The sequence below is a fragment of the Rana temporaria genome, chromosome 3, assembly GCF_905171775.1.
Source record: "Rana temporaria chromosome 3, aRanTem1.1, whole genome shotgun sequence".
NCBI classification, from domain to species: domain Eukaryota; kingdom Metazoa; phylum Chordata; class Amphibia; order Anura; family Ranidae; genus Rana; species Rana temporaria.
The window spans coordinates 365,332,311-365,343,478 of NC_053491.1; the positions used below are offsets into that span (position 1 = coordinate 365,332,311).

Here is an 11,168-nt window from a genome sequence, read left to right on the forward strand (position 1 = left end):
TTTACCTCCCTTGGCATTTTTCGTGTTTTGTTGCCTCACAACCTGGAATTAACATGGATTGTTTGTGGATTTGCATGATTTAATTTACAGAACATGCCCACAACTTTTTATTGTGAAGCAAACAACAAATAGGACAAAATAACAGAAAAAGTCAATGTGCATAACTATTCAGCCCCCTAAAGCCAATACATTGTAGAGCCACCCTTTGTGGCTATCACAGCTCCAAGTTACTTTGCATAAGTCTCTATGAGCTTGCCACATCTTACCACTGGGATTTTTGCCCATTCCTTCTGACCACAGATTTTCTATTGGATTGAGGTCTGAGCTTTGATTAAGCCATTTCAACACATTTACATGTTTCCCCTTAACCCACTCAAGTGTTGCTTTAGCAGTGTGTTTGGGATCATTGTCCTGCTGGAAAGTAAACCTCCGTCCTAGCCTCAATTAACACACAGTCTTACAGGTGTTGCTCAAGAATATCCTTGTATTTAGCACCATCCATCTTTCCCTTAACTCCGACTAGTTTCCCAGTCCCAACTGCTGAAAAACATCCCCATAGCATGATGCTGTTCTTTGGGTGATGTGATGTGTTGGGTTTGCGCCAGACATAGCGTTTTCTTTGATGGCCAAAAAGTAAAATTTTAGTCTCATCAGACCAGAGCACCTTCCTCCATACATTTTGGGAGTCTCCCACATGCCTTTTAGAAAACTCAAAACGTGTAATTTTCTCTTTTGCTGAAAGTAATGGCTTTCTTCTGGCCACTCTGCCATAAAGCCCAACACTATGGAACGTACGGCTTATTGATGTCCTATTTACAGATACTCCAGTCTTTGCTGTGGAACTCTGCAGCTCCTCCAGGGCTACCTTAGGTCTCTGTGCTGCCTCTCTAATTAATGCCCTCCTTGCCCAGTCCGTGAGTTTTGGTGTGCGGCCGTCTATTGGCAGGTTTGCTGTTGTGCCATGTTCTTTCCATTTGGTTATGATAGATCTGATGGTGCTCCTAGGGATCATCAAAGATTTCGATATTTTTTTATAACCTAACCCTGACTTGTACTTCTCAACAACATTGTCCCTTACTTGTTTGGAGAGTTCATTGGTCTTCATGGCAGTGTTTGATTAGTGGTGCCTCTTGCTTAGGTGTTGCAGCCTCTGGGGCCTTTCAAAAAGGTGTGTATATGTAATGACAGATCATGTGACACTCAGATTGCACATAGGTGGACATCTTTTTACTTATTATGTGACTTCTGAAGGTAATTTGGTGCACCAGAGCTTTTTATGGGCTTCATAAAAGAGGGGGTGAATACATACGCACATGGCAATTATCATTTTTTTATTTCTGAAAAATAGTTTTATGTATATATTTTTCTAATTTTACTTCACCAACTTAGACTATTGTGTTCTAAACCATCACATATAACTCAGATTAATTGTAATGTAACAAAATAGGTAAAAAGCCAAGGGGGTGAATACTTTTGCAAGGCACTGTGTTCCTGTAGAAAAACTGAATTTCCAATATGGTTTGGGACAGTAACAGAGCTCCATGGAAACAGTCAGAACAAAGTCTAATGCCGCGTACACACTATCGTATTTTCCGTCTGAAAAACCTTGGAAGTTTTTTCTGACGGAATTCCGTTCAAGCTTGGATTGCATACACACGGTCACACAAAGGGTCTCTGAACTTACGTCCATCAAGAATGCGGTGACGTACAACACCACGACGCGCCGAGAAAATGAAGTTGAGCCTACACACGGTCCGAATTTCCGTTCAAAAGCTCACATCGGACTTTTGCTGTCAAGAATTTCCGATCGTGTGTACGGGGCATAAGTTTGCATTTGAGAACTTTTAGGTAGATTCAGAAAGAGTTAGGCCGGCTTATCAGTAGATAAGCCGACCTAACTCAGAATCTACGCTGCCGTATGTTTAAGCATATGCTCAAACAGAGATACGCTTAAACATATCTAAGATTGCAATTTTTCGGATGGCCGCTAGATGGCGCTTCCATTGCGGCCGGCGTAGATTATGTAAATGAGTTTGTACGCCGATTCACGAACGTACGCCCGGCCGCCACAGTCGAATTACGTCGTTTCCGTAAGGCCTTAAGCGGTCTAAAGTTATTCCACCTATCAGGTGGAATAACAATGTTAAAGTATGGCCGCCGTTCCCGCCGCGAGGTTCGAATTTTTTACGTCGTTTGCGTAAGTCGTCCGCGAATCGGGATTTACGTTGTTTACGTCCACGTCGAAATCAATAGGCCCGTACGGCGTACTTAGCCGCAATGCGCACTGGGAAATGTAGGCGCCCGGCGCATGCGCAGTGACAAAAAAACGTCAAAAACATGAGGTCAAGCCTCATTACCATACACACGCCCCCCTCCAAACCATTTGAATTAGGCGCCCTTACCCCCGCCGCGTTTACCCTACGCCGCCCTAAGTAAGGAGGTAAGTGCCTTGAGAATCATGTACTTGCCTCTCTTACTTAAGGCGGCGTAGTGTAAACACGCTAGGCTACGCCGTCTTAAAATTGCGCGGCCGTACCTGAATCTACCTATTTGTTTTTTCTGGATTTATGAAAGGTGTGTGTCAAAAATGCACTTAATTGTTTAACCTATTTAAATAGAATTATACAAAGAATATTATTAGGGTGCAATCCATGAAACCTTCTAATTACTTTTTCTCATTACAGCAAGTTAAATGAATGTTGAAGAGAAGCTTTTATTACGAAGATTAAAGATCAATAATACTTTGACCACGTTAATGAGATTGATGCTATAAATTATATTAAAACAAAATGTAAGATTTGTCATAAAATTACATTTCAAAACAGAAAATCTTTAATAAAAGAAATAAAACTAGTCTACTAGTGAGCTGAATGACATAAAACAAAAGGGGGAAAGGGTGGAGGGAGGCATTTCGGGTGCCTGGATGCAATGTTAAAAAAAAAAAAAATGGTGGAAGATTGACTAAGGTATTGTGGGCTATTCAGCTACACTATATGGATACCTAACCATCACACCCATGTGAGCTTGTTGAACATATAATTCCAAAACCATAGATATTAATATAGAGTCACCCTACCCCCTCTGCTGTCTATAACAGTCTGGCAAGGCTTTACACAAGTGTCAGTGGGAACTGCTACTTATTTGTGAAGTCAGATACTAATGTTGGATGAAAAGACCTGGCTTGCAATCAACATTCCACTTCACTGGTGTTCAGGAGGGCTTAGGTCAGGACTCTGTGCAGGCCACTAACCAAACCATGTCTTTTTGGAGCTGGCTTTGTACACAGGGGTACAGTCATGCTGGAAGAGAAAGGGGGCTTCCCCAAGCTGTTACCACAATTGTGTAAAATTACTATATTCTGTAGTATTACTGATAACAATCACTGGAAATACCTGGGTGTCTACAACATTTTGGCCATATAATGTATGAAGGGAGGAACCTCTCTTCACCTGGAATATAACATCTTTGAAGTGTTTCTTCCTACATACAAAAATAAATGTTTAACTACAGAACATCCTAATCCTATACGTAAGGGGTGTACACTCAGTTTTGAAAAATGTTCCCCTGTTAGAGCAGTCACTGTGGGAAATCTTACTATCAGATATAAATTCAGACATTGGGAGGGGGTAAAAAAAAAAAACACAACCCTACACTGATTTTCCTACTCCTGGATAGGCCTCAGGCAGCGTAGCAGCCAGGTGTGTCGGGATAGGCCTCAGCCTTCCAGCCTAGTAGCCTGGGGTGACATAACACATGTCCACCTAGACAGCCGTCCAGGTGGCACAGAACCCCGATCACCTGACCCCACCCAAATAAATAGGCTCTCCCAGCAGATCAAGGGACCAAAGAAACCCCTGCCAATTGGCTGAGACACCCCATCCATTCATACTCAGACCTTGGGAAGCCCCCTGTCATTCTAATGTCACCAGCCACAGTGCCACTTAGTGACAGAAGAGAAAAGGTGCAGCAATTCCAGAATCAGATGGGAATCAATTGATCATCTTTTAATTAGCCAGGAAAATTATCACCTGGCAAACTACATTTATTAGCAACCCTGCCTAAACACCAGGGTGTTACAGTTTTTTTGCAACCTGAAATGAAGACAGACACCGTTTTAGTTTATCAAGCTGTATTTATTTACTTAGTACAACTTATAACATCTAAGTGAAAGATATAACACCAACATGTACGGAAAAAAAAAATCACTGAGTGGGAAAAAGGATCACCCCCTCCTAAAAATTACTTGTAAACTCAATCAGGTGTAGCGAGTCACCTTGTCAATGGCACACAAAGCCATTTGACTTTCAACTGTGATCAACTGTGGTCATTTTGATAAGCTTGGCCTGAAAATAGCTTTCCTGGAGCATTTCAGTCCTTGGTAGTGCAACTGAAGCAAACAATTAACTATGGGTGGCAAGGCACTGTCAAAACATCTCTGGGATAAAGTTGTGGACATTCACAAGTCAGGAGATGGATAAAAAAAAGAAAAGGAAAAGGCTTTACTAATGCCCAGAAGCACAGTACATTATTAAGAAGTGGAAGGTATTTGGTGCAACACAGGACCTTGCTCCAAACTGGATGAAAGAGCCAGGAAGAAACTGGTCAGAGAGGCTACCATGAGGCCTACAGCAACCCTGAAGCAGTTGCAGGAATTTATAACAAAGAGTGGTCATTGTGTGTAGGTGACAACTATATCACAAATTCTCCACAAATGTGGCTTGTATGGGAGGGTTGTAAGAAAAAAGACACTCCTAAAGAAAGGCCACAAGCAGATACGAATGAGCTTTGCCAAAACGCACCTTGAAGATTCTGAGGCCACATGGAAAAAGCTGTTATGGTCAGATGAGACTAACATTTTATTATTTGGCCTCAACACCAAACGATATGTCTGGTAGAAATCCAATACAGCTCACCATCCAAATAAGACCATTCCTATAGTAAAGCATGGAGGTGGTAATATCCTATTATGGGTGGTTTTCTCTGCAGCAGGGACTGGAGCACTTGTCAGGACAGAAGAAAAAAATGGATGGGGCAAAATAGCGTAAAAATTCTTAAAGGAAAATTTGCTGCTCTCTGCCAGAAAGTTGTCAATGGGAAGAACGTTTACCTTACAACATGACAATGACCCAAAGCACAAAAATGACCACACAGTGGTTGAAAGAGAAAAAGGTGATTATCCTTGCGTGGCTTAGTCAGAACCCAGACTTAAACCCCATTGAAAATCTGTGGAATGACTTGAAGACTACAGTCCACAGTCACCATCAAATTTAACTGAACTAGCAGTTCTGCAAAGATGAGTGGGCAAATATTGCAAAGTCTAGATGTGCAAAGTTATTAGAGACATATCCCAACAGACTGTAATTAAAGCAAAAGGTGGTTCAGCAAAATACTGACACAAGGGGGGTGATCCTTTTTTCAACTCAGTGATTCTGGTTTTTATTTTTTATTTCTTACATGTTGGTGTTATATCTTTTACTTGGATGTTATAAGTTGCAGATGAGTAATTACAGCTGGATAAAACAAAAAACTGTAAAGGGGGCGATTCTTTTCTATACCCATTTAGGGCTGCAACTAACAATTATTTTCATAATCGATTAGTTGGCCGATTATTGTTTCGATTAATCGGTTAATAAAGTTAAAAAAAAAAAAAAAAAACAGTAATTTTGCATTTATTTTTTTTGTCCAATTTGTTGTTGGACAGATTAAAAAACACAAATTGACACAAAAACGCATTACATACTTTTCTGCAGCTTCTCCATTTAAGTATATTGAACTAAACAAACAAAATAGCACCATTTTGCGTTAAAAAAAAAATTCCCTTGTCCTTTCTAAATAGGCAGCAGCTGAAAAAAATCATGGATGTGAACATGTCCCATAGAAAAACAGTGTAAATGAACTGTAGTGTGTTTCTGCAAAAAGCACCAAAAAACACAGAGGTGTGTGACCCCAGGCCTGAGATGTTTAGTAACATAATGGGGGTTAAAAGAACTAAAATGAGTACAAAAAGAGCAAATAATTGCTACTGTAGGGCCGGGTACACACGGACAAACATGTATGGTGAAAGCGGTCCGTCGGACCGTTTTCACCATACATGTCTGCCAGAGGGCTTCTGTACGATGGTTGTACACACCATCGTACAGAAGTCCGCGCGTAAACAATACGCAGGGCGTGTCCGCGGTGTCGCCGCGTCGATGACGCGGTGTCGCCGCGACAATGACGCGGCGACGTGGGCGGCCCGCCTTTAAAATGCTTCCACGCATGCGTCGAAGTCATTCGACGCATGCGAGGGACGGCGGGCGCCTGGACATGTACGGTAGGTCTGTACTGACGACCGTACATGTCCGAGCGGGCTGAATTCCAGCGGGCTGTTTTAAAACAAGTCCAGGAATATTTGTCTGCTGGGAAAAGGCCCGGCGGGCAAATGTTTGCTGGAATTCGGCCCGCTCGCGCCCACACACGACCAAACATGTCTGCTGAAACTGGCCTGCGGGCCAGTTTCAGCAGACATGTTTGGTCGTGAGTATGGGGCCTAAGGGTTTAATTTTTTACTGTTGGAACAGTGAAAGTAATATTTACAGTAGCGATTTGCTCTTTTTGTACTATAAAGTAGGGTTGTCACGATACCGATACTAGTATCGGTACCAATACCGATACTAGTATCGGTATCGGGACCGATACCGAGTATTTGCGCTAGTACTTGTACTCGCACAAATACTCCCGATGCCTGAATAGAATACTTTTTTTTTTTTTTTTCGAGTGCGGGTGGACAAGGGGGTGGAGAGCGGGTGGAGTGGGGGTGGAGAGGGGGCGGAGAGCGGAGCAGAGCAGTCCTCGTATGGGGGAGAGGAGAGCTGCTGCCGCCTTAGACAAAGCCAAGTCAATCCCCCTCCCCTCCCCCCGCCGCCGACATCTAGTTACTATGCACTGGGGGAACACAACAGCTGTCATTTGCATTTGAATAGCTGGGTGTTCCCCCACCGCGCCGTCATGTATAGCCCCTCCCCCTTGCCCGGGCACTTTGATACGACGGGTGACCTGTCTATCAAAGTTTCTGGGCAAGGGGGAGGGGCTATACATGACGGCGGGGGAACACCCAGCTATTCAAATGCAAATGACAGCTGTTGTGTTTCCCTAGCGCAGGGGTCTCCAAACCCCGGCCCGCTTGTGTGTTCGATGCGGCCCGCCTGGCGCCCGCCCGCAGCTGGCAGGTTGCAGGAACCAAAGCTGCACAACCGCCCATGCTGTCACGCTGTGCTTTTTGATTGGCTGCTGGGACCGCCGATGTCCCGACAACCAGTGACGTCACAGGCGCGGCACCTCCCCTCTTCCCGCCCGCTGTTTGAAATTACAAATCTTTGCTTTGTACAGGGGCAAAAGGATGTATCTCTTTCTTGAGTCTTGAGTCACGCGCAAATCTACTTGAATCCGGCCCAGTGACGTGAAGTAGGGCGTATTAAAGGTAATGCTTCTAAAACTAAAAACCAATGAAAAAAGTTCTCCAAACCGTTGTGTCATATTTCAGAGCAAATAGTGAGACTCCTCTGTGACAAAATATCCTCCACCAGACATGTCAAAACCTCTTACCAGATGATTAGACAAAAAATAAATTAACTCATGTACAGTGGCATGTGGTTGCCATCATCCCTTAGTCAATTATAAACTAAGTCACTTAGTCAATTTAGGCAACTAAAAAATCCCACCCCTATTGAGTTTTTTTTCAGTTTATACCAGATGATTAGACCTCAGGATGAGGAAGGTCAACACTTGTCTGTGTATAGAATATCCCGATACAGGATTGAACCATCCATTTCCAACCCTAGGATTTGTGAGAACTGTCCTAGTTAACAGGAGAAAGGACTGCCTTGATTCCAGTGCAAGGCTTGTTAGCCAATAGGCCAACAATATCGTGGCCATGAGACACAGGAGGCCACCATCAGGCCCAGTACTTTAATGCAAAAGCGATTAACTGAAGGATCTGAAGGAGTCGAGAATCTTCAAATCCAAGATGGGGTTTTGGTACAGTAAATCGGTGGGCATAAAACCCTAGAAACTGTTCCTCTAAGTGAAATGGAACATTAACTTCTGTGGAATGAAGCTGCTGCAATACAGCATGAATATCCCACAGTCTCAGTGAATAAGCAGGCATATTTAATGGCAGGGAGGAGGAAGGACAAAAATTACTACAGCCTGTACCGCAGGACGCCATATCCAGGACCCAAAGATAGAATATACCCTACAGCGAGGTAGCCAAGACAAACACTTGTAGACATGAGTAAACTCCCTCATTGGAAGAGAAGGGGTTGGCATCAGGCTTGGCTGGTTTAGATGTTATTAGAAACTGTGACGGAACTGAGGGGACTTGGACTTGGCCTTGGAAGTGGAGGCCTGTGAGGGTGTAAAGGAACTCCTCCAATATCCAGTATTTTGCAGGGGGTAACTTGGCTTTCTTTTTACTAGGTGAACAGTGCTCTTTCCTGAGAATCATGCCCCATAAAATAGAATTCTTTCAGATGTTTCTTACAGATTGCCTTCACAGATCAATTCTTCAGCCACAAGACCCTGCGCATGTGGACTTCTGTAACAGACAGGTGAGAATTTTGGCATAGGGAATCTGCCAGGATTAACCTGGGATGGGCCCAGACCGTCATGTTCTGGCAAATGGCCCTAGATACCACCAAGATAGATACAATGGTTGCGTAAATGAGGCTTTAAAGGGGAGTTCCAGCCAATATTTATGTTTATTAAAAGTCAGCAGCTACAAAAAGTGTAGCTGATGGCTTTTAATAAACAGACACTTACCTGCTCCAGCGTTCCAGCGACGCGCCGGCCGGGGGTCCGCTCCTCTCCCCCCCCCTCCCCGGCCGGCGTCTTCATTGTCACTGTGGGTACCCGGCCGTGACAGCTTTCGGCTTCACGGCTGGGCACCCACTGTGCACGCGCGCGCGGCCCGGCGCTGCTTGATTGGACAGGCGATCACCTAGGACCTGTCATGTGTCCTAGGCGATCGACTACAGGGAGGGGCTGCCAAAAGGCGATTAAGCTTAATCGCCTTTGCAGCCCCTCGGCGGAAGGAGGAAGTGGGACAGGAAGTCCCCTTCTCCTAAAACCCCCACTCCCCCCCCCAAAAAAAATTACATGCCAAATGTGGCATGTAAGGGGGTGAGGAGTGGGATAAGCGGAAGTTCCATTCTTGGGTGGAACTCCGCTTTAACCACTTATGGGCCGGAAGAATTTGCCCCCTTAAAGACCAGGCCATTATTTGCGATACGGCACTGCATCGCTTTAAAGCGGTTGTATACCCAAAACATTTTTTTTAAACCTGCAAGGCAAAGGCACAATGAGCTAGTATGACTAGCATACTAGCTCATTATCAAGTACTTACCTTAGATCGAAGCCCCCGCAGCGGTCCTCAGACACCTCCTCTGTCGCCGCCATGATACCCGGAGTGACATCCGGGTATCGCCGTTCCGGCACTGTGACTGGCTGGATTGGCCAGTCACAGTGCCAATACAGAGGAACACCAATTGGTCTCCTCCCCTTATGAGTCCCCCTCCCCTACAGTTAGAATCACTCCCTAGGTAACAGTTAACCCCATGATCGCCCCTAGTGTTGACCCCTTCCCTGCCAGTGACATTTACACAGTAATCCATGCATTTTAATAGCACTGATCACTGTATAAATGTGAATGGTCCCAAAATAGTGTCAAACATGTCCGATATGTCAGCCGCAGCGGCAGTCACGATATAAAAAAAAAAAAAAAAGGCATAAATCTATCCCCTATTTGTAGACGCTAGAACTTTTGCACAAACCAATCAATATATACTTATTGCATTTTTTTTTTAACAAAAATATGTAGAAGAAGAACAAATATCGGCCTAAACTAAGGAAAACATACAATTTTTTTTTTTAAATTGGGATATTTATTATAGCAAAAAAGTTTTTTTCAAATGTATCACTCTTCTTTTGTTTATAGCGCAATAAATAGGAACAACAGAGGTGATCAAATACCACCAAAAGAAAGCTCTATTTGTGGGTGGGGGGGGAATCATTGGGTAAAGTGTTACATGACCGTGCAATTGTCATTCAAAGTGCAACTGCACTGAAAAACAAAAATTGGCCTGGGCAGGAATGGGGGTGAAAATGCCCTGTAGTGAAGTGGGTCACTTTTATTCCTATTATAAGGAATGTAAGCATCCCTTACAAAAAAAAAAAAAAAAGGCATGACAGGACCTCTTTAACCACATGCCGACCGGGCCAAAGATGGATACAGCACGCTCGGCTTATTCTGGGAGGGCGTTCTCCCGGAAATATCCGTGACCACCGGGTCCGGAAGACCCGGCGCCTCACGGTAAATGGCCCCCTGATATCGGCCATTTACCACGTGATCGCTCCATCAAATGACAGAGCGATCATGTTATGACGCCAGTTCCTCTCTCTGTACCCGTCGATACAGTGTGAGAGATAGTTTGCAGCAGTGCTGTGGGCTGGATCTGTAGTGCCCACAGCGCTGCTCAGTGCCCATACTCTTCCGTCCGCCCATCCATCTATCCTCATCCAGCCATCCATACTCCGCAATACTCAGCCATCCACATCAGTTCGCATCTATGCCACTACTACAGTGCCTCAAAGTGTAATTATACAGTCAAATTAGACTTGAAATGTATGACCCTAGAACGTCTGCTGGTGCTCCCTGCATGTTGGGCCTCTGTATGTGGCCACGCTGTGTAAAAGTCTCACACATGTGGTATCGCCATACTCAGGAGTAGCAGAATGTATTTTGGGGTGTAATTTGTGGTATGCATATGCTGTGTGTGAGAAATAACCTGATGACAACTTCCTGAAAAAAAAATAATAATAATAATAATAATCTTGATTTTGCAAAGTAATTGTCAAAGTGTGAGAACACCGAAAGCTGAAAATTGGTCTGGTTAGCAATGGGCTTAAAGTGCCCAGTGGTCAATGTGAGATCTAGGGTCAAAAAGTCACCTCAGCTCCCATATTTATGCTAAAATGCAATAATAAAAAAAAGTGGGGGGGGGGAGAGGATACCAGCTACCTGAAGAAGATTCAGTTCGGTTTTTGTTTATAGCGCAAAAAATAAAAAAACCGCGGAGGTGATCAAATACCACCAAAAGAAAGCTCCATTTGTGGGAAAAAAAAGCACATCA

General features: G+C 44.0%; 1 protein-coding gene across 2 annotated transcripts in view; it reads left to right on the plus strand.

Annotated features, from left to right (window-relative positions):
* The window catches only part of SVOPL (SVOP like), a 51,203-nt gene extending 48,354 nt beyond the window's left edge, over positions 1-2,849 (plus strand). For both annotated transcript variants that reach the window (XM_040345404.1, XM_040345405.1), the window contains exon 16: positions 2,685-2,849. In XM_040345404.1, coding sequence (XP_040201338.1) covers positions 2,685-2,696 — 12 coding nt within the window. In that variant the 3' untranslated portion in view covers positions 2,697-2,849. The remainder of the gene's footprint in view (positions 1-2,684) is intronic.
* Positions 2,850-11,168: the final 8,319 nt, after the last annotated feature.